Source organism: Phyllostomus hastatus, unplaced genomic scaffold, assembly GCF_019186645.2.
Source record: "Phyllostomus hastatus isolate PE091 unplaced genomic scaffold, TTU_PhHast_1.1 phas_scaffold_501, whole genome shotgun sequence".
NCBI lineage: Eukaryota > Metazoa > Chordata > Mammalia > Chiroptera > Phyllostomidae > Phyllostomus > Phyllostomus hastatus.
In genome coordinates, this window is record NW_025334033.1 from 20,665,414 (window position 1) to 20,689,013 (window position 23,600).

Genomic DNA, 23,600 nt, shown 5'->3' on the forward strand with positions numbered 1-23,600 from the left:
TGGCCACCCAATTCCCAAGCCAAGAAATAGTCCTTTTTATTGCATTTGATACACATATACTCCTCTTACTTGAGATCATCTTTGGTTGTTCATGATGCCATTCTCTGGTCTTGTCATTCTCAGCCTCCTTTTCCTATAACCCCCATGTTGGTGTTCCCCAAGAGTCCGATAAGTAACTCCAGCCTAGATGGCACACACACAGTCTGGGCTACAGATAGTCACATAACAAATCCTTTCCATTTGGATGTCAATAGGTGCCTCTAAGCACGATTCTCATTTCCAATTCCCCATATCTAAAACCTCCTGGTATTCCTTATCTTAGTACTTTCACTATCCAACTAATGACCCAACCCAGAAATATGGAAACCATTGTCACTTTCTACTTCTCTTTAACAAGAAATATCACTAATCTTACTTTCTGTGTATTATTCAATTCTGTCTCCCCATTTCCACTCATCCTCGTCACTTCGCGTCTGTATTGTTTTAATGACCATCTTAGCTTCGCCCTTCCAATGACTTTCTTCAGACTGCTGCCACTGATCCAAAAAGCAATAAAGCATGTCCTGGAGCATAAAATGAAGCTATTCATGAGCTACATATTCTCTTCTATCCATACTCCTCCACCACCCTTGCCTCCCTGAAGTGGCATGTCTTCAGATCTCCAAATCAAAGTTCCCTTTGAGTGGAATGCCCTACCCTATCTGCTTAACAAATTCAATTTTCCTTCAAAAGCTAGTTTAAAAATGTTTAGTTGAAAAGCCACTCACTCATAAAGCCTTCCCACATATCCTAGACTGAGGCCACTACATACAGTGCCTCTATACCTCCATTAATTTACCTATCTCTCCAATAGCTTGTGACTTCTTTCTCAGCAAGAATTTTTCGTGTTTCCTCAGGGCAGCCTCACAGTGCTTTGCTCATTGTAGTACTACTAGATACTAATTAAATGACTAAATTCACCACTACCAGTCTCATTATTTTATAGACACATTACTTTTATTCAAAAAGATACCTATGTCAAATGTAAAAAAATAAAGCTAACATTTGAAGGTTAGTCAAGTTTCATGTTACAGAATATGGAACTGGTAAGTAATAGATATCATTAATTTTAGTAGTTATTTACAAAGCACACACGTTAAAACTTGTGGCTTGCCAAGTTTGCCTCCTTGATAATGTCTCTACCTTTATCAACAATAATTCTGTAGTAAGTGTACTAAATATCATAATTTAGTAAATGGAATTGACAAATGAAAAGTGGAACATCTGAACTGTTACTCCACTATTCTGATTTCAAAATTTAATTTGCACTGTTCATGCCTAGCTTACCAAAAGTAAATAAAAGATTAAAGGAAAATAATCTTACAGAAACAAAATAAACTAAGATGTATACACCTTTAACTGATTTTTCAGGTAGAAATTAAACTACCTATTTGCTCAAGTCAAACTGATTATATAAATTTTTCAATTTGTAGTATCTATTAACTTAAAATTATGTTTAAATTTAATGTATTCTAAATTCTCTAGCAATAAAGTACATTTACAAATAGTACTTTTTTTTTTTACAAAGAGTACTTTGCACTAGTAGCATTCCAAGCAACTTATCAAATGATAAAATGCTATCCAATCTATAAATGTTAAAAACTATTACAACATGGTGATATATAAACCGACCTGGGTCCATATGGAGGGGAAAAAGTGTGACCAAAGAAGTGTCTATATATGTATTCATCCAACTTCTCAAACACTTCATCATTATCTACTTGATATTCCTTGATGTCTTTAAGATAATCTTTAACATCATTAACAAAGTCAGTGAAGAGCTTCTGATCATGTATAAAGATACCATGTATGAAAAACTTATTGATGAACTGATCAAATTCTTTCCAATGATGAAAACTATCCAATTTTTCTACTAAGTACCTTTCAACTAACTGTCTAAATTCATCTATCCTTACAGGAGTCAACACTTTCATATTAAATAGGTTAATGGATTCCTGTTGAGCACATTCAAATACACCAGAACAAGCCTTTCTGAAAGAATTATAATTTTCACTACAGCCATGTTCAGCACTGCATTTCTGTGAATTTGTATTTCTTCCAAATTCTTCAAAATGAATTGGCTTTCCTTTCCTTCCCTCTTTTTGCATGGTAGGGCCTCTATTATTCTGGTTTTGTGTACGCGCCTTATACTGTGGATATAAATATTCACTAAAAACTGTGGGTTTTTTAGCTGCTCCTTCTTTTGTAGCACCATATCTTTTATTGCCCTTTTCATCAAAGATATTCTTGGTGGTATCTTTGAAATGTCTGAAAGTGGATTTAACTGAATCTGAGAATTTTTTCAGATTTTCCTTCACAGCTTCTTTAGCCTGCTTAATTTTTTCTTTATGATGCCTCACAAACTCCTTGGTAGAATTCTTCATGGCATCAAATGTTTCCTTAACTGAACCCAGAAATGTTTCCTTTGACTTATTTTTAGCCCTGTGGTTTCCTCTGCTCCCTTTCTTTTTTCCATCAGTTTCTTGTTTTCCATTTTGATCTTTTGCCTCAATATACAGTCTCTCCCATAAATCAGAACGCTGCTGTTCAAAGTTTAACTTCCGCTCCAGCTCAGTAAGTCTTTCCCGTAAGATTTCTACTTCCTTCTGTTCAGTCAATACATTGGGAGAGTCTGGATTGCCAGCTGACTGCCTAGAGCTTAATTGCTGAAGTTCCACCCTTAAAGCCATGGTTTTTAGTCGTTCTCTCTCCAGTTCCCTCCTTAGCATCTTTGCTTCCGCCAATAGAGTCTCCCTTTGATTAAGAAAGCTGTGTGTTTTCTGCTTTTCTTCTTTCAAATGCTGCTTAAGTTTCTGATTTTCTGAAACTAATTCAGTACTTGTCCCTTTATCTTCCAATATCCTAATCTGTTCTCTTAGTTTCCTTAACTCTTCCTGTAGTGAAGACAAGGCTTTTTCTTCCTTCTCCAGAGATATTCTTAAATACTGGTTTTCTGTATCAAGGTTCTTTTTCTGAGTTTCAAAGGACATCTTCTCTGCTTCAGTAAGGGTCCGACACTTTGCAAGGTTTTCCTTCAATGACTAAATTTTTGTGAAAGAGAAGAAAAATGCCAAGTGTTTTAAAAGCTGAATTTAAATCTTTAACATATAATACATCATAAATTTTTAGTGTATATTTATGCAAATATATAGTCTTTATGTATAGACTAGTCTTTATGTATTTCCAATGTATGAAAACTGGAAAATACAAGGTTGATACACAAAAATGCACAGCAGAACAACACCAAAATAAGAGCACTGCATGATTGAAGACTTTGTTAAAAATTAGAATTTGGTTTGTCTCCAGGATTCTAAAACTAGAGATGGGGTACTTCTGATTAGTATTTCCCATAGTCATTTGTAATCCTTACTGGTTTCTAGGCCCACTTACAGGTTAGAAGAAAAGGAGATTAGCCTCCTATGTGTTGACTACAGGATTCCAATCTTTCCTGATAGGGCTCATCACAAGAATGTAGACAGGACTAAGGGCTTCTCTGATCCTTGTGTGAGAGAGAATATTTTTCATGGAAAGTATAATTACAACTGGAGATGACATGATGCTTCAAAAATTCTCTTTATATTCATTGCACTCTTAGAAGGAGAAAGCTTTCAATAATCTTCATCCTATTTGAAACCTCTTAGTCCTATACAAATCAACATCTCTAAGTTCTGATAAATCATAAAATTTCTCTTACACTTTACAGGGCAGAATGAATCTTGGTAACATTTATTATAACTAATTCCCCCAAATTCAGTAATATTCTAAAGAAACTGAGAAGATTAGTAATATAATTCCAAGGTCAGCACCTTTGATAGAAAAAAGTTATGTTCAATCAGGTTTATAAAAGTTTGCTGCAGTTCAAGTTTGCTTTGAGTGGTCTAATTTTTCTTTCAACATATGCATTAGTAACACACTAAGCAAAATAGCCAGAAACTAAACAACATGTTTATATAGGTTAATAATGGTTATTAACAGTATTCAGTCAGTTAAAACATCTTATGTATAAATCTGCAAAATCATACTTAAATTTTGCTTGATTTACCACAAATACAGCTATCCCAAATGAATCAGACTAGAAAAATAGCTAATTTGCACAAACAAGTTAAAAGGGGGGGGGGGCCTTTAAGAGAATGACAGTATCTTCCACTTAAAAATAACTATCTGAAATGGATGTTTCACTGTCTGGCTCATTAATCTTCAGAGAATGAATTATTAAAGTTTCATTATACTCATTTCACCTGCTCTGTAAGAGAAAACAAGTTTCAGCTAACCAACAAAAGTGGGCTGTGGGGGAGAACTGAGGGATGTAGCATTATCTTTAAATGAACAGTCATATGCAGCCAGAGAATGACTGCAGGATCCAGTAAACTCCATATTCTTGAATTAAGTGACTGGTAAGCAGATCCTGGGCAGGTCTTCCATGATGATCTTCAAAAAACCAAACCACATCTAACATTTAACAGATGGAGACAAGTGCTCTGCAAGAACTGACTCAGTAAAGACCTATGCGGGGTGAGTCTCCTAAAAGCCTAAGGAACCAGAAACCATTCTGGTGAAAGAAAATGGATACTCTTTTGAAAACATTCTCTGACCAAGGCAGGAAAAACTATATTTACAACCAACTTCCATAGTTGTTTCCTGAAAGATATAATTCAGATGTCAAATAGGATTCTGTCTTCCAAAGAAACATAATCATAATCCTATAAGGGATACTACATAAAGTGTAAAGGAAATGAGGGGAAAGTGAAGGAAAAAGGAACAGTTTATTCTTTTCCTACCCTGAATTTATCTACAATCCCTACACACCCTTCCCAGGGAAGAACTAGATGGGAGACTAGCTATTTTGCTGGTCCTCATAAATCCACAAATGTGTTAGGTAACTGGACAGAATGAACAAACACAGTCCTGCTAGAACAAGGTGAGTTTTAGGTAGGAAAGTATAACATGCTATCTCTTGCATCAGAACTAACAAGAAACCAGAGGAAAAAAACTGGCTGACTGTTTTCCTTGATTAAGGGAAGACCTTAGGCTACAAACACTCCTCTTTCTCAATGAATGAATGAAAATGTTTTGCTTGGCTCTATAAAAATTAGGTTAATAATAATGATATGTATTTCATATAATACCGACTTAAAATAATGTTAACTATAATATAAGTGATTAGGACTAACACCTTTGAAGTCAGAATCAAATTCAGCTGTGCCAGTTGCTAGCCTTGGGAAAGTTATTTAACTTTTTCTGAACCTTTTTCCATCTTTAAAATAAAGTTAAGACTTGATTAATTCACAGGGTTGTGGTCAGAAATAAGAGAAATACTGTACATGAGTACAATGACTAGGACACAGTACAGAATCAACAATTACCAATATTACTGATTTGCTATTCTGTACTGTACCCGTAATCTGAATAGCATTAATTATTGGCTAACAATTACTTTTTAATAAAATGTGTTAGCACACTTCCAGCCAAGATGGAGGTATAGATAGACAGACTGTGCCTCCTCGCACAACCAAAATAAGGAAAACAATTTAGAAATGACGTAACAACCAGTATTGACAGAAAATTGAACTGTATGGAAGTCTGACAACCAAGGAGTTAAAGTAGACACATTCATCCAGACCAGTAGAAGGCGGGGAGTTGGGCAGCTGGGTGGAGAGGAGTCTCGGCAAAAAGGTGGCTGGCAGACCCCAGGCACAGTGCTCAAGGCAGCTGGCTGACCGGGCAATCCCACATTCACGTGCAGATAAACCAAGCGAAACTGGGGAGCAAGACAGACCACGCAACCCAGGGCCCCAGCACAGGGAAATAAAGCCTCAAATCACCGACTGAAAACACCTGTGGGGGTTGAGATGCTGGGAGAGACTCCCAGCCTCACAGGACAATTAATTGGAGAGACCCACAGGGTCCCAGAACATACACAAGCCCACCCACACAGAAATCAGCACCAAAAAGCCCAGTCTGCTTGGAGGAAGTGGCGGAAGGGACTGAAATCCAGCACAAAGTGGAGCAAGCACCATTGTTCCTTCTGACCCCACCCCCACATACAGCATCACAACCCAGCGACTGGGTTGCCCTGCCCTGGTGAACACCTAAGGCTCCGCCCCTCATACATAACAGGCACCACCAGACCCCGCCCCCCAAAGATGGCTCAAACAAAAGAAATAATGAAAGCCCCAAAACCAATACCTTTAAGCAACCAAGAGATAGCCAACCTATCAGATGCACAGTTCAAAGCACTGGTGATCAGGATGCTCACAAAATTGGTTGATTCTATTCACAAATTAGATAAAAAAATGAAAGCTACATTAAGTGAAAGGAAGAAAAATGCACAGGGAACCAATAGTGATGGAAAGAAAACTGGGCCTCACATCAATGGAGTGGACCAGAAGGAAGAAAGAATATTCAATCAGAAAAGAATGAAGAAACAAGAATTCAAAAAAATGAGGAGAGGCTTAGGAACCTCCAGGACATCTTTAAACGTTCCAACATCCAAATTACAGAGGTACCAGGAGGAGAAAAGGAAGAGCAACAAGTGGAAAAGTTATTTGAACAAATAATAAAGGAGAACTTCCTCAACCTGGGAAAGGAAATAGACTTCCAGGAAGTCCAGGAAGCTCAGAGTCCCAAAGAAGTTGGATCCAAGGAGGAACACACCAAGGCATATCATAATTACATTAGCCAAGATTAAAATTAAGGAGAGAATTCTAGAAGCAGCAAGAGATAAGGAGACAGTCACCTACAAAGGAGTTCCCATCAGACTGTCAGCTGATTTCTCAAAAGAGACCTTACAGGCAAGAAGGGCTGGAAAGAAGTATTCCAAGTCATGAAAGACAAGGACCCATATCCCAGATTACTCTATCCAGCAAAGCTTTCATTTAGAATGGAAGGGCAGATAAAGTGCTTCTCAGATAAGGTCAAGTTAAAGGAGTTCATCATCACCAAGCCCTTATTATAGGAAATGTTAAAGGGACTTATTTAAGAAAAAGAAGATAAACAACATGTATAGTAAAATGACAGCAAACTCAGTTATTAACAACCACACCTAAAACGAAAGCAAACTAAGCAAACTAAGCAAACAAGTAGAACAGAAACAGAACCACAAAAATGTAGATCACATGGAGGGTTAGCAACAGGGGAGTGGGGGGAGGAGAAGGGGAGGAAAGGTACAGAGAATAAGTAGTATAGACGGTAGGGAGAAAATAGAGGGGGGGCAAGAATAGTATGGGAAATGTAGAAGCTAAAGAACTTATGACACATGGACATAACTAAAGGGGGGATGTGGGTGGGAGATGGTGTGCAGGATGGAGGGGAGTGAAGGGGGAAAATGGGACAACTGTAATAGCATAATCAATAAAATATATTTTTAAAAAATGTGTTAGTAGTACACACCTTATAATCTGTAACAGGCTCTTGTTTCTTGTGACACTGGGAAAGATAATCCTTCATATCATTCAATTCACCCTCGTGTATCTTTGTGACTAACTGTTGACGCTTCTGAATCTGAATTGTGCCTAAAAATGAAAATTTTTATTAGAGATAACATAAATGTTATGATTACCAATATGTTAAACATATAATAAAACATTTAATGTACATATATGTAACTAATCAAGGTAGGATCATTTTCTTCAAAATATTAGCATTTCACAGTTCTATAAAATTTCTGAATATATAAACAAAGTATGAATAAGTCTCATGATATCGTTCATCAAATGGTAGTGGATGGATGTTAATATAGTATAAATTATGCCAAGTAGGTTAACATATTTTTTATTTCTCATATACCCAGAGATATTTAAGCAGCTCACAATCCTTTTGATTAAAACAAGCCAGTCCATATTACCCTAACAAAGAAAACAATTTATGGTAATGTTTTTATCTTACTATAAAGAAGACACTATGGTCTGTTTATTTTTTTCTTTTTTTACAGTGGAATGTCACTATTATGCTATTGAGAGCTACACATTGTGCCTTGACTCATACTTGTTCTGAGCTAATTAAACAGTATGAGGATGCCCTCTGGGACACTGCACAAAATATGGAATGCTTCACGGAACTGTGTGTCATCCTTGTGCAGGGGCCATGCTAATCTCTGTATCGTTCCATTTTCAGTGTATGTACTGCTCGTGCGAGGACTCAGGTCTGTTGTTTTTGAGGGCTCTTTGAAATACATAAAGTGTTGCATTCTCCCAGACAGAGAAAGAAAGAAAGCATGGAGTCTATTCACAGTTTATAAGGAAAAACAAAAACGCCTATTTTTTTCTTACTATAATTCTCCTAAATAATATAACACAAACTCAAAAGTTACAGCAAGGAAAATAAATGACTAACTGTGATCACCCACCATTCTCAAAGCCAAATCTTTAGAGCATTCTGTGTTTGTTACATCTGTACTACAGCACCACCATCCCTATCCCAGCAGTGCTACAGGGATCTTAAACCAACTAAAAAAATTAAAATCACCTTAAAAATTAAAATGTTAATTTGCCAATACATGCCTGTTCACATGCTGCTACATGCTTCGTGCATAAGAGAACAAAAACACCACAATCAAAAATAAGGCAAAATGCATTTGACAATTTTAGTATTACATCCACTGAGTAGCATAGCCTTATGTAAAGAATTTTGTAATGAGTAGATGTAATGATAGTTTACTATTTCTTCTCTTACTGCTAAAAAATTAATTTTTAATTTCTTCAGTACAGCTTGATATACACTAAAGGGAAATCCTTTGCCAAATTACAGACAACTGTTACCAATTTACAGCTGATACTCTCTTAGGATTCATACCCCCTCTTTAAATTTTCCAATTTATAAAAGCATGGAAAATTTGTTTCAGTATCTCTCAAAAGAATCTCTGATTTTTTTTAAATGTTGAAATAAATACATATGTAGTTCCCCAAGTGACAGAAAATCTTTCTTTTCAAACTTCTAATAGGATGAATTTCTTCTGCTCACTGGAAAATAACCTAGAATTATGTGTCGAGCCCCGAATTGGCAGTACTATTATATAGCATGTTTGATGACTGTCAGTCTCACTCCGGTTCCCCACCCCCTTGCAAGAGCAAGAAAGCAGCCACTCCTAGAGGTTTTGGGGTTTGTTTTGTTGTTTTCCTAAATCTTCAGCTGCCTGACTACAAAGTGTTACTGCCCAAAATACAATCTTTGGCCTTCTGGTCATGTGTACACGTCTATCTATATTAATTACATTAACCAACCCACTATCAGTTTTTGCTATCATTGCTGTTAAGACTTCTCTACAAATCTGACCAGAGCTTCCATACAATATATCCAGCTGTCTGTTGGGCACAATTCTGGGAACAACTTCAGGGAAACAAACAAAAAATCAAACTTCAACAGCTACCCTAAACCATTCTAGAATAAAGTTCAGTAAAAACCAAAATGGCTCACCATCTATTTCCTGTATCATCTAAATAAAACTGTTCCCCAGCCATACCCCCATCTCCAAAAGTAAAGCAGCTCGCACACTCCTGGTAATTTAAGACAAAAAAACAAAAAACAAACAAACAAAAAAAAAACAAGTATCTTGGGTATCCTATCTCAAAGTTCTATTTTCCATTATTACTTCAGTGTCCCTTATTTCACCAACCTTCTCTCCATCCCCACCATCTCTATCATTAAGGGTCTAATCACCAAATAGCTAAATTACAAAATTTCCCAGATGACTGGCCTAATTTTCCTCACACCATTTTCCTTCCTGCACTTTTTCTCTAAACTTATTGCCATCAGGTTACTCTATAAATCAAACTCCCCTGTCCTCATTCCAAGATGTTTGACAATGTTAACAGCATGCCACATATTCCAACTTTACATTCCATTATTCTAAATAAAAATCCTGCTATAGTCCAGGCAGTGTCCTCACTGCTCCCAAACCCAGCAAGTTTACTTTCAGGTTATCAGGTTCTCCATTGCTGGAATGTTCCTTTCCTTCCACCTAGCATAAGCATAATAAGACCAAACACAACTCAAATCTTACCACCTCCAGGTTGACTAAGTATAGCCTTTGAGCTATGTTCTTTGTCTATGCTACACACCGTGGCACCTACTTATACTCTGTTGTATTACCTATTGAAGAGCAGGACAGCCTATCAATACTTCAAGAAACTTCTTGAGAAAACTAGTCCAGCTGAACTCCACTAATAATTTAGAACACGGATGTCTATGAGCAAAGAAAGGTAAGGAAGATAGGTGCTTCACGTATGAAGATTTTTCTTTAAACTTTTATATGCAGTTTCAGAACCTGCAGCAGTCCAAATACTTTTAAGTACACCATTTTCCTATCCTCAGTCATGCTAGTTTTCTCTTCCTTCCAGGCTAGGTCTGAAACTCCAAAATTTTATGGAGCCAAACTTGGTCAATGTTCTGAGTGATTTCACTTAGTAGTATGTTTTCGTTAAATTATAAAGCAAATGACATTATGGTATGCAACACCTGACTTCATGGTGCATGAGAAATTCAAAGTGGCTCTGAAGTCAACTCAAAAGAGCTCTTAACATTGAGATTAGTGCCAGAGTTATGAAAAAAGTGTAATGTCCTTTAAACAGTGACTGAAAAAAGTAGTAAGTTGTTCAGTCAAGTTTTTGTATGTCCATTGAGCCAGTCTTCTTACTATATCAACCTTCTTCACACTGTATTATTTAGTCTTTTCATATTCTGAAAAGCTAATTTCAATCGCAGGACAATGTTTTGTTAAATATAATTATTAAAGTAAATTTTACAAGTAACCAAGATCCTAAATAGTGGCAATAATTTCTCAATTTTGAAAGCACTCCTCTGTAAATTGATCTTTCTACAAAATACTTAGAAGTTCATGCAAGTGGTGAGGTTTTAATGGAATTTAGATAAACATTAAATCACTGTTCTATTTTTAGTAGGAAAAAAGATTAAGATAAGACCTTCTCCTTTGTTACCTCCATGTTTACCTGCAGGGAAAAAGAATCATGCTCAAAAAAACAGATTCACACATTTGCTCCAGCTAGATAATGAAAAAAGTTAAATATATGTATTTCAACTTAAATCTCATTACAACAAACTTCAAGGGAGGATATAAATGATAGTATTTCAGTATTAAATTCAAGCAGGCACTTATAAGAAATATATTTTACTGACTGATTTAAATCAAGCATTAACTGTCTTCATTAATTACCCTAACAGTGTACTATGTTGAATAATGTTATCTTTTCCACAATCAACATAAGAGTACATGTATTTCCTCAATCTTTATATAATGAACACACTGGCAGAATAAAATAGCAAAACAGGAATACTTCAGAAAATTAAATTGTGAATTACATACTCAAAAAATCTAAATGTAGTTAATATAAGACAAACTGAAATTTGTTGACAATATCTAAGACATTTGTTTTGATTCTAATAAAGCAGAGTGTTAATGTTCAGTTCTCAAATACTTATCTTTTTTTAAAAGATTTTTTTTTTATTTTTAGAGAGAGGGGAAGGGAGGGAGAAAGAGAGGGAGAGAAACATCGATCAGCTGCCTCTCACATGTGAACCAACCAGTGACCAGGCCCACAACCCAGGCATGTGCCCTGACCAGAACTGAACCAGTGACCTTTCACTTATGCCGGACGACGCTCCACTAACTGAGCAACACCAGTCAGGGCTACGCTCTCATCTTTGTGCAAAAATATGTACCTTAAATAAGATTCAACTGTTGGACACTCAAATGAAATAACACCACATAGAATTCCTTCCTTTTCAACCAAGGGACTTTTAAAGGCTTTGCATTAAGATAATCAATATACATAAAAAAACACTAACAAGATTAATAGTAAGCAAAATATAATGCTAAACTATAAAACAAATGCAACAAAATACAAAGCTTACATGAAAGGGGAAGGCAGAAATAATGAGCAACAATTATTATAACTATTTCAAATGGGATTTAAATAATCCTCCTAATAAAGTCTCCTAATAAAGTTCAAATTGCTTTAATTATGATTTTAAAATAAATGATTTGCCTCCCGGTAAGCACTTCAGATTTTTAATCTTCCAATCTTTTTCTTATGATAAAAACATAAATGCTAATAATCCTTCCATTTCTTAAACAAATACTGCTTAATTTAAGTGAAAACAGCTTTGTGAAATAGGCAACACCATCTCCACTCTCCAGTTGAGAAAACTGAGGATCAAACAGGATGCAAGCTTTTCAAGGTTATATTTTAATCATACAAACAGTAAACACATGTCCTATGTGTTTAATCATATAAGCACATAGGACACTAAAACAGATCCCAAGATTCCTCACTCTTAGTGTTTCTACCCTATGCCATCAGCTTATCAATTACTTACCATAGAAATGTCCAAATCCCATGCTAATTGCAATCACCAGAGCCAGTATAACACACTTATTGAGGCCACTACTGAAATGGCGTTTACACTCCTTAGGGGGTTCAGTTTCTTGTTCAGGAAGCAGTCGCTCTTCAGATTCTGAACTAGAAATGGTCTTCTTCCTAGCACGGCGTCGTCTAAAGGCAGGACTGGGCTGATGACTGGTTTCATCACTACTTGATTTGTCGTCGCTAGGCTGAGATGAAAATACTATTGAAAAAAATGTAGATGAGTATTAAAAATTCTAGAAAAGATTTGCCAGTAAATATACAATAATTAATGCCACCCCTTCATGCCTTTTTTACATAAGACAACCAAAACAAAACCCCAAATTTTCAGGTTTGTCAACATATTGCCAAAGCATAAAATATTTCAACTGTGATACACAAGAATCTGTCAATCATATTGTATGTCTTTGAAGGTCTTTCGTTACACCTCTCCTGTAGTTTATACTATTGGAATAATCATTCTCATAGTCTGTTAAATTTCTTTGATATTAGAGCTACAAATACTATTTCTAAAAGAAAAAAACAAACCCTGTATCTCTTCATTCAGTTTCAAACAGATGTTAATTTAAGCTCAACTGTTTAAGGAACCGAGGGACACGCATAAGCAGTTCTGTGGGTATATCTGGACCCTAGTTTCACTTCCATCCCATGAGTCTACAATCAAAGTTCAAAGAACTATTGTTTAACACAGGTTTCCAGATGTCAGATGAGCCCTTCCCTTCAACTGCCACTCTTACTAGAAGGCTATTAATTTTACCCTCTAGTAAATATGTCAGCATGAGGAAGTGACACAATAGCTATCTCCAATATTAAGGACCAGTTTGGTGCTGCTCCTTCTTTATGAAAAAAAAGAGTAAACAAATTTTTTTTTAATTCACAAGAAATCTCAAGTCCTGGAAACATATCCACTAGAAAAATTACCTTCGTTTTTTTTTCCCATGTGTAATCTATTAACACGTTTTCACATTACCAATAAACTACATGTTGGCAGAGAAGATTATATGACTCAATAATAATTCCCCCAGGCCAGTTAGAAAGAAAAAAAGCACTGAAAGTAAGGATAAAATGTGAACTTAAACTTGATGCACAGAGCTACAAAACAACCAACATTCATGCTTCAAAAAAGCAAAACCGTTCTTCAAAAGACAGGTTATCCATGCCAGAGGAAAACTGGTGACTTAGGTTAGGCAATACTTTTTAAAGAAGACTCATGGAGAATTCAGTTAACATTCACATTTACAACAACAAACACAAAGACAGAAGGCACTGTTGAATGAACGAATATTCCTAAGGTTTAGTGACACAGATGCCAGTGAGAGAGCTTTTTGTTCATGACCCTCACACCCATCATGTTTATCTGATTATTCTAGATCACTAGTTTTTCCAAGATACCTTCACCTCAGCTGTCAGGTTATACATATCTTGGACAAAGAGAAAGAAAGGAAGATTTAAACAAAGCATTACATAATACAAAGGCATGACCATGGTTGGAGTATTTAAGTCAGACGTTCTGATAGTATTAAGATGGGTAAATGTAAAAAAAAAAACCTTTTGCCAAAAGTCCTCAAATAAACTTTCAATTCTACATTAACATACTGCCTTCGTTATACATTTCAAGTCAAAAAACTAGCTTAACCCATATTAATAAATTCACATTATCTAATGCTTCCATCTTTTTTAACCCATACATATGATAGCTGAAGTATTTTTTAAAATTTTATTTTAATTGTCGAAGTATTTTGATTTATAAAATACCTTTTAAAGCTTTGTTTGGCCCACAGTCCAAGATGCAAGCAATGCAAAGGCATGCAATAAGCTTAGCCAGCTTTGTTACAAATCAACTTGAACACTTGTTTATAGAGTACCATAGCTGACAACAGATATCTTTAAAGCACTAAGTAAACAGTAAATGTGACTAGGCATACTCAGCTCTAGAAAAGCTGATACATTTAGTCACACCACCTTGGAAAGCGAGTTGGCTAGGAACGTGGTGTTTCAGCTGATCATCCCATCCCCTTATGCATTCAGGAATCTTCCACAGCTTCTCCCACCACCTTTCTTTTGTGAATAAACAGGGAAAAAGATGTATAAAGCTTTATTATAAATAAAAGGAAAAAGAACTGAAAATATTTATTTTAATTATCATTTAACATTGTTATTTGTGCTCCATCAAAATCTTACAAGCATGCCTTTAAAAAAAAAATACAATACAAACTTTTCTACAACTACATCCTTTGCTCTCTCAGGGGAGAAGAGGGCCACATGAAGAGGGTGGGGAGCCTTCTTACATCAATAAAAGATTACTGTCACAAGAATCTAATTTAAAAGAACAAACTGAAGTTGAAATCCTACAGAGATGGAGAAAGGAAAAGGAAAAAACAAAATAAGTAACCAATGGGTAGCAGGAACTTAAACCAAAAACAAACCAAAAAAAAAAGGGAAAAGGGATAGAGAACAAAAATTGTGCAACTGATTTCTATGTAGTCTTTTCAACATAGCCCAATGTCATTTTTTATTATTTAACATTGTCCTTTGGGAGGAACAGCAATGGATAAAAATATACCTAATAAACTATACCTCTTAACTGAATCTATAAAATTCCAAAGTTCAAATTTATAAAGTTAGATAAAAACTAGAATAATGTGCTCTGAAGTGTCCAATTATCTGAAAAACAATTAAGAGCACATGTAAATTTCTCAAATGTCTGATTGGACCCTTTTGCAAAACTCTAGCTTCAAGTACCTTTTCTTGCCTACTAATATTCTCTAATTAAACTAGCGTGGTCTTCTGTTTTTTAAATTTTTTTTAATTTTAAGTTTTGTGGGTTTTTTAAAGATTTTATTTATTTACTTTTAGAGAGAGGGGCAGGGAGGGAAAAAGAGAAGGAGAGAAACATCAATGTGTGGTTGCCTCTCACACATACCCTACTAGGGACCTGGCCTGTAACCCAGGCATGTGCCCTGGCTGGGAATCGAACCCACAACCCTTTGCTTCACAGGCCATCACTAAATCCACTGCCACACCAGCCAAGGCCCAGCATGGTCTTTTAAAAAAGAAGAAAAAGAGGGGGAGGGGGGAGACTTGAATATAGCATGATTCCTATATTTAAGTAAATAAAATAAAATTCGATGACTAAAATGGATTCTAAAATCAATTACATTAGCCTTATTCTGGCCAAGGCTGAAGTTTCTCTATGACCACTGAGAATGCCAGATGAGTATTTCAACATCTGAATCAAGTGTTTTCAAGCTTGTTTATAGGCAAATTACTGATACACTAATTGAAAATAACTCGTTATTAAATGAAATAATTTTTTAAATCTCTACTTGACATTTTATTAACTTTAACTGCAATAATAGAAATTCTTTTATATGATTCTGATAAATGTAAATATTAAAGATTGGTAAAATCTAAGGAAATGATCTGAAACAGATACTACATGCTCCTGTTTCTGTATCAACTTAGGAAATTCTTGGAATTACTGATAGTGTTCCAAGGTTTCTTTCCTGTAATTCACCCTTAAGTTGCAACTGTGGATTAATTATAGGTTTGTTTCTTATATCTTTCCAATAAGTTGTATTTAAATATTATATCACATTGAAAGTTGTCATTTATGACCCTAAAATTGAGCCAAAAAATTCTAGAAGGGAATTAGTTCAGTAACTTACGCTTTAACCTCCAAATGATTAAACAACAGGCATTAACTGCATTAAGACATGACACAATTCACGCATTTTCATAAATCAATCTAAAATCTAAAAGTCAGGGACGTGGGATGCTGCTGTACTGACATCTACTTGAGCCCTGTTTGGCGCATGGTACCCCTCAGTAAATGTTTATTAAATGACTAATCATTGAGTAAATCTGAAAGGTTTCAGTGAGAAGTTTCTTTCACTTTTTCTACAATAGAAAATTTTTACTAATGTAGGTAAAAATCTTAACATTCTCCTATCTTTAGGTAAAATGGCTCAATCTCCCACTCTTAAAAGATCTAAAGAATGTGTACCCTGACTGGTGTGGCCTCAATGGATTCAGTGCTGGCCTGCCTGCAAACCAAGAGGCTGCTGGTTCCATGCCCAGTCAGGGCACATGCCAAAGCTGTGGGACAGGTCCCCAGTTGGGGGTATGAGAGAGGCAACCAATCAATATGTCTCTTGCACACTGATGTTCCTTTCTCTCTCTTTCTCCCTCCCTTCCCCTCTCTCAAAAAATAAATAAATAAAATCTTAAAAAGATCTAAAAAAAATGTCAAATACATTTTGGTTGGAGTGTTTGAGATACTAACAAACCTCCTTGAGGCTTTGTCTTTCACTTTCATATTTTGTCTTTCACTTAATGATTAAGAGATAACTTTTTACTGTTAAAGACAACTGTGCTCTAGGCTCTAGAGTCTAGGAAAATATTAAATGACAGTAAATTTTATAAATGTGTTTATAAATGTGTTTCTTGAGTTTGACTCAAATATATTCAAAACTTGAGATTTAGGATTATAAAACAAACAATTATATAAAATGTGGTCACAGGGCTCCTTACGTCTGTTATCAGTATATTCTTTATATAGTACTTACCAGTTTCTGGCTGACAGAATGTATACTGGCTGCTAGAAGAAGAGCCCATATTAAAGTCTTCTGGACTCTGTACATCTGTTACAATTATGGCTTCTTCTTGATTTCCAATTTCTTCTAACTTAGGTGGCTCAAGGGTAACAATATCAGAATCGTCACTGACAGTTCCAAAGTAGACATTGTCTTCAGGTGACCTTTCTTCCTCTCCCTAAAGAATCACAATTTTAGAGACAGTTAAATTCAACAATTATTTAAGGGCCTTATGTTTTCTACACAGTTCAAAGTAAATAATGGTATGTAAGCAGTAGGGCTTAAACTAGAAGGTATGAATTCTGCCCATAGGAAAGGATTACTCAATAGTAGGCTCATCTTTTAGTATGTAAACACCTTCAAATCCCTTGGACTCTCTAACTGCTGCCTACTCCTGGTAGGCTACAGATGCTAAGAAGCCCACCTTTACCACCCAATGACCACAGAGAGGAGAGATTTCTCACCAGTTTCATGGGTTTATTTTAGCATAACTCAGGGAGCCATTTAAAAGACTGATTAAATTTTCCTGGTTATATATGTAATAAACTTTAATAGCTATGCCATGTAAAGATCATCTAGTTTTATCTAGAAGTCAATTACTTGCTAAAGGATAAGGTTTAGTTTCTTCTCAAATATAAAAACTGACCTTTGTTTTGCTTAATTTCTCAAAACAGTGTGTTTTTCCATGTATAATGTACACTTTTTTGCCCAAATTTTTGAGGGAGAAATAAGGATGTGTATTATATATGGGCACAATGATTACATGCCGTGTGCATAACAATCCTGTGTATAATGCGCACCAAACGTAAGAGCGCATTATGCACAGCAAAATACAGTAATTCAAGGATGTGCCCTGGCAAGGTGGCTCAGCTGGATGGAGCACTATCTGGTGCAACAAAAGATTGCAGGGTCAATTCCCAGTCAGGGCAAAAAAGGGCTGTGGGTTTGATCCCTGGTTGGAGTATGTATGGGTGCGGAGGCGGGCAACTGATGGACGTTTCTCTCTAAAATCCATTTCTTTCTGTCACTCTAATATCAATAAACACATACTCAGGTGGTGAATTAAAAAAAGGAACACAACCTAATCAGACAAACTATATCACAAGACATCAACGGGCCTGTATACCTATGGATTAATATCGAACTCCGAATCCATTTTGTCCTCTCCTGTCTGCTAATGATATTAGTCATAATAGTTATACTTGTTCTTTGGGTTCTCCTATATAGTACAACTGTTTATGATGGCTGAACATCTATCACTGTTAACACCCTTTTCGTGGCTTACAAAAGTGTTATACTTGATCCAAACACAGAGAAATGAGATGGAAGGCAGAACTCAAGTCATGACAGTTTACAGGATAGAAATGGTCTGAGTATTTTTTTCACAGTGAAGACCATGAGACCTGACTGTCTTCCATTTAACTGCCTTTTTCCTTTTGGGAAAACAGCCTCAACTCAAATCCCATGATTACAATATTGCCCCATCTCCAGTGTTCACAAGATGTCAATACTGAGACTTCCTAGAATGAGCCTTCCTAGCACTGTTAAGACCACACTATTTGACCAAAAAGGGGGAATGTGGATGAAAAGTGCAGTTCTATAGAAAGTAATCTCTCAGGGTTATCTGATCATAAATGACCAAGAAATTACTTGTCTAAATTAAAAGATTTCTCAATCAGAAATTTAAATAAAAGCCAATAATTTTAAAATTAAAAGTAATCGATCTGGGGATCTCAAAATTTTCAATGAAATTTGTTTATAATTCAAATAGGAACAGAATGCACAACCAGAAATGGAAGCTTTAAGTAGTATTCTCTATGTTTACCATATTTCCAGATTAAAACACAGCTTACCTCACGTGCTGACTTCGTTTCCTCCAAAGCTGGATAAGCAGTTTCTTCCACTAACATTGTGACATTTTGGCTGCTCGCTGATATAAAGCGAAAATCAATTTAGTTATACTTTGTCCCTTTGACAATCTACAAATATAATAATAATCTGAGTACATAAAATGTATTCCTAATTTTTTAATAGATTTAATCAAATGATACACAAAGTCATTCTTCTGTTGCTAAAACGATCTGTTATTTCAAATATAATTGTTTCAATATTTGAAATTGTCAGGTGATAAGTTTAGACAAGGAACTGAGCTCATGTAGGAGCAACTAAAACAATACAATCTCTAAATAAATATTGTCTCTACCTTACAAAGTACTTAATCCAAGGTTTTTATAAAAACCTGTTAACATGGAAAATCAATTCTCAGAAATCTGATGGCAGATATATCCTGCATTCTTAACATTTATTCAAACTAAAGGTACCACTCTTCTAATGACCATTAATGTCTAGTAACACAGGAATCAAAATTATGGCTTCAAATTACAAACTCCATAAAATAAAAAATAGACAGTAAAAAACAAGAACTTGAACGCAGAAAAATGATGTCACTGTAGCAAACATATTTTATTTAAAACTCATCAAAGGAAAAAACGTGGAAACAAGAGATCATAATATTAGATATTTAATGAAGAAGGCTATACAATATTAACAAATAATATTAAAATATATAATAAACATAAATTTATGCATAGCAAAGAATATACAGGGTGGGGTAAATGTAGGTTTATAGTTGTTCATATGGAAAGTAATACAACAATAAATAATAATACAAGAATACACTTTCACATACTTACAACTGTAAACCTACTTTTGCCCTACCCTGTATACTAAATGGTTACAGCAATTATCTACAGACCAAAAAAATATGTGTGTGTGTATGGTTTTAAATTTCTTCCTCATTCTTTTTTCCTATCATGAACATATATTTCTCATATAATTTAATCCATACCCCCAAAAAAGGAAAACAACCACCCAGTGCTTTTGTGTTACACAGTCCCTAACAGAATATTATTCTGCAGGTAAGACTCCTCAATAAAGGTATACTTGAGTCCAGGGACTCCTAAGGAGTATGGAGATTTTTTTAATATACATGTATTCTGGGTGGAGGTACTATTCCTAGCTTTCAGATTCTCAAAGAGATCTCTGAGCCATGAAAGAGGACAATCAAGCCCTGGCTGGCATAGCTCAGTGGACTGAGCTTGGGCTTCGAACCAAAGTGTCGCAGGTTCGATTCCCAGTCAGGGCACATGCCTGGGTTGCAGGCCATGACCCCCAGCAACCACACATTGATGTTTCTCTCTATTTCCCTCCCTTCCCTCTCTAAAAATAAATAATAAAATCTTAGAAAAAAAAAGAAAGAAAGAGGACAATCACAGTTCAAATAGATTAATAATTAACAGGTAAGGTAAAAATAAGATTAACAGGCATAATCTATTATATTTCTAGTATGTGCACCTCCATGTGGATTCTCTGGGGTGGCAGTAAGGGAGGAATGTTCTTTTTACATGTTTAGTAATTTTTTTTAAGTTTAGAAATAATGGTAATTTTACTTCTGGCCAAGATGGAGAGGTAGGTAGATACACTTTGCCTCCTCATACAACCAAAAGAAAGACAACAAATTTAAAAACAAAAAAACAACCAGCACTGCCATAAAACTGAACTGTATGGAAGTCTGACAACCAAGGAGTTAAAAAGAAGAAACATTCATCCAGACCAGTAGGAGGGGCAGAGACAGGTACCCAGGGAGGAGAGGACTCGAGGCAGGGCAGTGGCTGGAGGACCAGGGTAGGCAGCAGCTGGCAGAGCAGGTGGTCCCACATTTGTGTGTGGATAAACCAGGAGGAACAACTGGGGAGCAACACAGACCATCCAACCCAGGGTCCCAGCACAGGGAAATAAAGCCTCAAAACCTCTGGCTGTAAAAACCTGTGGGAGTTGTTGTGGTGGGAGTAACTCCCAGCCTCACAAGAGAGTTCGTTGGAGAGACCCACATGGTCCTAGAATGCACACAAACCCATCCAACCAGGAATCAGCACCAGAAGTGCCCAATTTGCTTGTAGGTATCAAGGCAAGTGACAAAAGCCAGCTGAGAGCTAAGCAAGCAGCACTGTTCCCTTCTGGACGCCTCCTCCACATACAACACCACAACACAGTGAAGTGGGTTGCCCCACCTTGGCAAATACCTAAGGCTCTGCCCCTTACAATACAGCAGGAGTACTGAGACAAAAAAATATATGGCCCTAATGAAAGAACAAATCAAAGCTCCAAAAATAGAACTAAATGATGAAGAGACAGCCAACCTTTCAGATGCAGAGTTCAAAACACTAGTAATCAGGATGCTCACAGAAATGGTGGAGTATGGTCGCAAAATAGAGAAAGAAATAAAAGCTACGCAAAGTAAAATAAAGGAAAATACACAGGAAACCAACCGTAACAGGAAGGAAACCAGGACTCAAATTAACAATTTGAAGCAGAAGGAAGAAGTAAACATTCAACCAGAACACAATGAAGAAATAAGAATTCAAAAAAAATGAGGAGAGGCTTAGGAACCTCTGGAATGATTTTAAAAACATCCAAATCATAGGAATGCCAGAAGGAGAAGAGGAAGAACAAGAAATTGAAAACATAATGAAGGAGAACTTCCCCAATCTGGCAAAGGAAATGGACTTCCAGGAAGTCCAGGAAGCTCAGAGAGTCCCAAAGAAGTTGGACCCAAGGAAGCACACATTATAATTACATTACCCAAGATTAAAGAGAAGGAGGGAATCTTAAAAGCAGCAAGCAAAAAGGAGACAGTTACCTACAAAGAAGTTCCCATAAGACTGTCAGCTGATTTCTCAAAAGAGACCTTACAGGCAAGAAGGGGCTGGAAAGAAGTATTCCAAGTCATAAAAGCCAAGGACCTGCATACAAGATTACTCTATCCAGCAAAGCTATCATTCAGATGGGAAGGCAGATAAACTGCTTCCCAGATAGGTCAAGTTAAAGGAGTTCATCATCTCCAAGCCCTTATTATAGGAAATGTTAAAGGGACTTATCTACGAAAAAGATGATGATGAAAAATATTAACAGTAAAATGACAACAAATTCACAATAACTGAACTTAAAAACAAACAAACAAACAATGCAAGCAACTACAACAGGAACAGAATCACAGAGAGGGTTATCAGCAGGGAGTGGGCGGAAGGGAATGGGGAAAAGGTACAGGGAATAAGAAGCATGGTAGGTACAGGCAATAAATGGTAGGTACAAAATAGGCAGGGGAACATTAAGAATAGTATGGGAAATGGAGAAGGCAAAAAACTTACATGTATGACCCATGGATATTAACTAAGGTGGGGGAATGCTGGTAGAAGTGGGTTACAGGGCGGAAAGGAATAAAAGGGACAAAAAAACATGGGACAACTGTAACAGTATAATCAATGAAATATATTAAAAAAGAAATAATGGTAATTTAAATATGAAGATTAAGAGTATGCACTAATTATCTGGGTATCATATTTCTAATTAATATGAACATCAAACTCATATGATTATATATAACATAAATGTAATACAGTAGTTAAATATCATTTACCACCTCTACCCAAAGTGCTCTTAAGTGTGACAATAACTGGAAATGAGTTTAGTAAATCACTTGTGATGATTCAATAATTTTGGACATCACTAGTCTTAATCAAGATTAATATTACTGAGTTACTAACACATGTAATATCAAAGAGTTATCTGGAGGCCCAAACATAGTACAGCTGCAAATAAACAAGCCCCTGCGCAGGACGGTACCGCCAGGCTCTGCAGGCCTGCCTGCCCACCCACACACTCAACTTCCAGTCCTTCAGTGACCCAGTCACTTAGAGTAGCCAGATGAGGGTAAGATTTGTAACGTCCCTCACACATCCTATTTAAAAAAATTAAAAACCAGACTTTTTAAACCTCTTACCTCCCTGCTCTAATTGCAATACTTGTGGCTCCTCTTGCTCTAAAGATGAATCCTCTGGGGAGAGCTCATAGCTGTCACTGGCTGTCCCATGTTCAGAATTCACCATCTCTATATCAGACCCCTAGAGAGAAGTGAAAACCGGTTATTTATCTATCAGCTCCTCAAAGCTAGGTCTGACTACAAGTTGATGCTTCCATTACCACAAGTCTCAATGCTGCCATACTCCAAAGAAAACAGATCTAATCCAACTACTTTTTGTTCAGTTTAGTCCATAAAGGTCTATGGCAGGGAAACAGCATAATGGAGAACAGGTTTAGATTCTAAAACAGAAGTCAGATGATCTGATGACTATTTTATAAGCCCAAGCAATAAATTTGAATCCCAAAGGATAAAAATTTCTGAACTTATCCATTTCTACTAATTTGCTTATACTCAACAGTAAAGAACTACTACTATAGACAAGGCAGTTTGTTACAGGTATTATAAGACATAAAATATTTGAATCCAAAATTCAAATTTATAGCCTATTCAGATAAACAGCCACATATAAGTAACTACTTCTTATAGCAATGTAAAACTAAAAAAGTTTAAGGACAAGGCTTAACACGAACCCATCAGATTAATGAAGTAAACTTTGCTTATATAATTTTAGATTATTACTTTCAAACCTATCCTTACTTTGATGTCAGACTTTTTTTTTAAGTTTTGTTATCATTCATTTGTAAAGTTAAAAATGAGCGATAAGAAGTA

The 23,600-nt window shown here is 36.0% G+C and overlaps 2 protein-coding genes and 1 non-coding gene across 7 annotated transcripts in view; 1 reads left to right on the forward strand and 2 right to left on the reverse strand.

The window, feature by feature from the left end:
- PIGB (phosphatidylinositol glycan anchor biosynthesis class B) overlaps window positions 1–8,482 on the forward strand; it is a 39,060-nt gene extending 30,578 nt beyond the window's left edge. The window contains exon 12 of one of the 2 annotated variants that reach the window (XM_045823927.1): window positions 7,970–8,482. In XM_045823927.1, the coding sequence (XP_045679883.1) occupies window positions 7,970–8,128 (159 nt within the window). In that variant the 3' untranslated portion in view covers window positions 8,129–8,482. The remainder of the gene's footprint in view (window positions 1–7,969) is intronic. The other variant, XM_045823926.1, reaches the window with a different exon arrangement.
- Window positions 1–23,600, reverse strand: part of CCPG1 (cell cycle progression 1) — a 48,481-nt gene that overhangs the window by 1,141 nt on the left and 23,740 nt on the right. For 2 of the 4 annotated variants that reach the window (XM_045823924.1, XM_045823921.1), the window contains exons 3-10: window positions 22,851–22,971; window positions 18,865–18,941; window positions 16,985–17,189; window positions 14,379–14,474; window positions 12,370–12,618; window positions 10,971–10,982; window positions 7,429–7,550; window positions 1,672–3,080 (exon numbers count right to left, since the gene is read on the reverse strand). In XM_045823924.1, the coding sequence (XP_045679880.1) occupies window positions 1,672–3,080; window positions 7,429–7,550; window positions 10,971–10,982; window positions 12,370–12,618; window positions 14,379–14,474; window positions 16,985–17,189; window positions 18,865–18,941; window positions 22,851–22,971 (2,291 nt within the window). The remainder of the gene's footprint in view (window positions 1–1,671; window positions 3,081–7,428; window positions 7,551–10,970; window positions 10,983–12,369; window positions 12,619–14,378; window positions 14,475–16,984; window positions 17,190–18,864; window positions 18,942–22,850; window positions 22,972–23,600) is intronic. The other 2 variants (XM_045823922.1, XM_045823925.1) reach the window with 2 other exon arrangements.
- LOC123808985 lies at window positions 8,072–8,175 on the reverse strand. Its single transcript, XR_006783871.1, has one exon. It is a non-coding gene; the product is annotated as a U6 spliceosomal RNA (small nuclear RNA).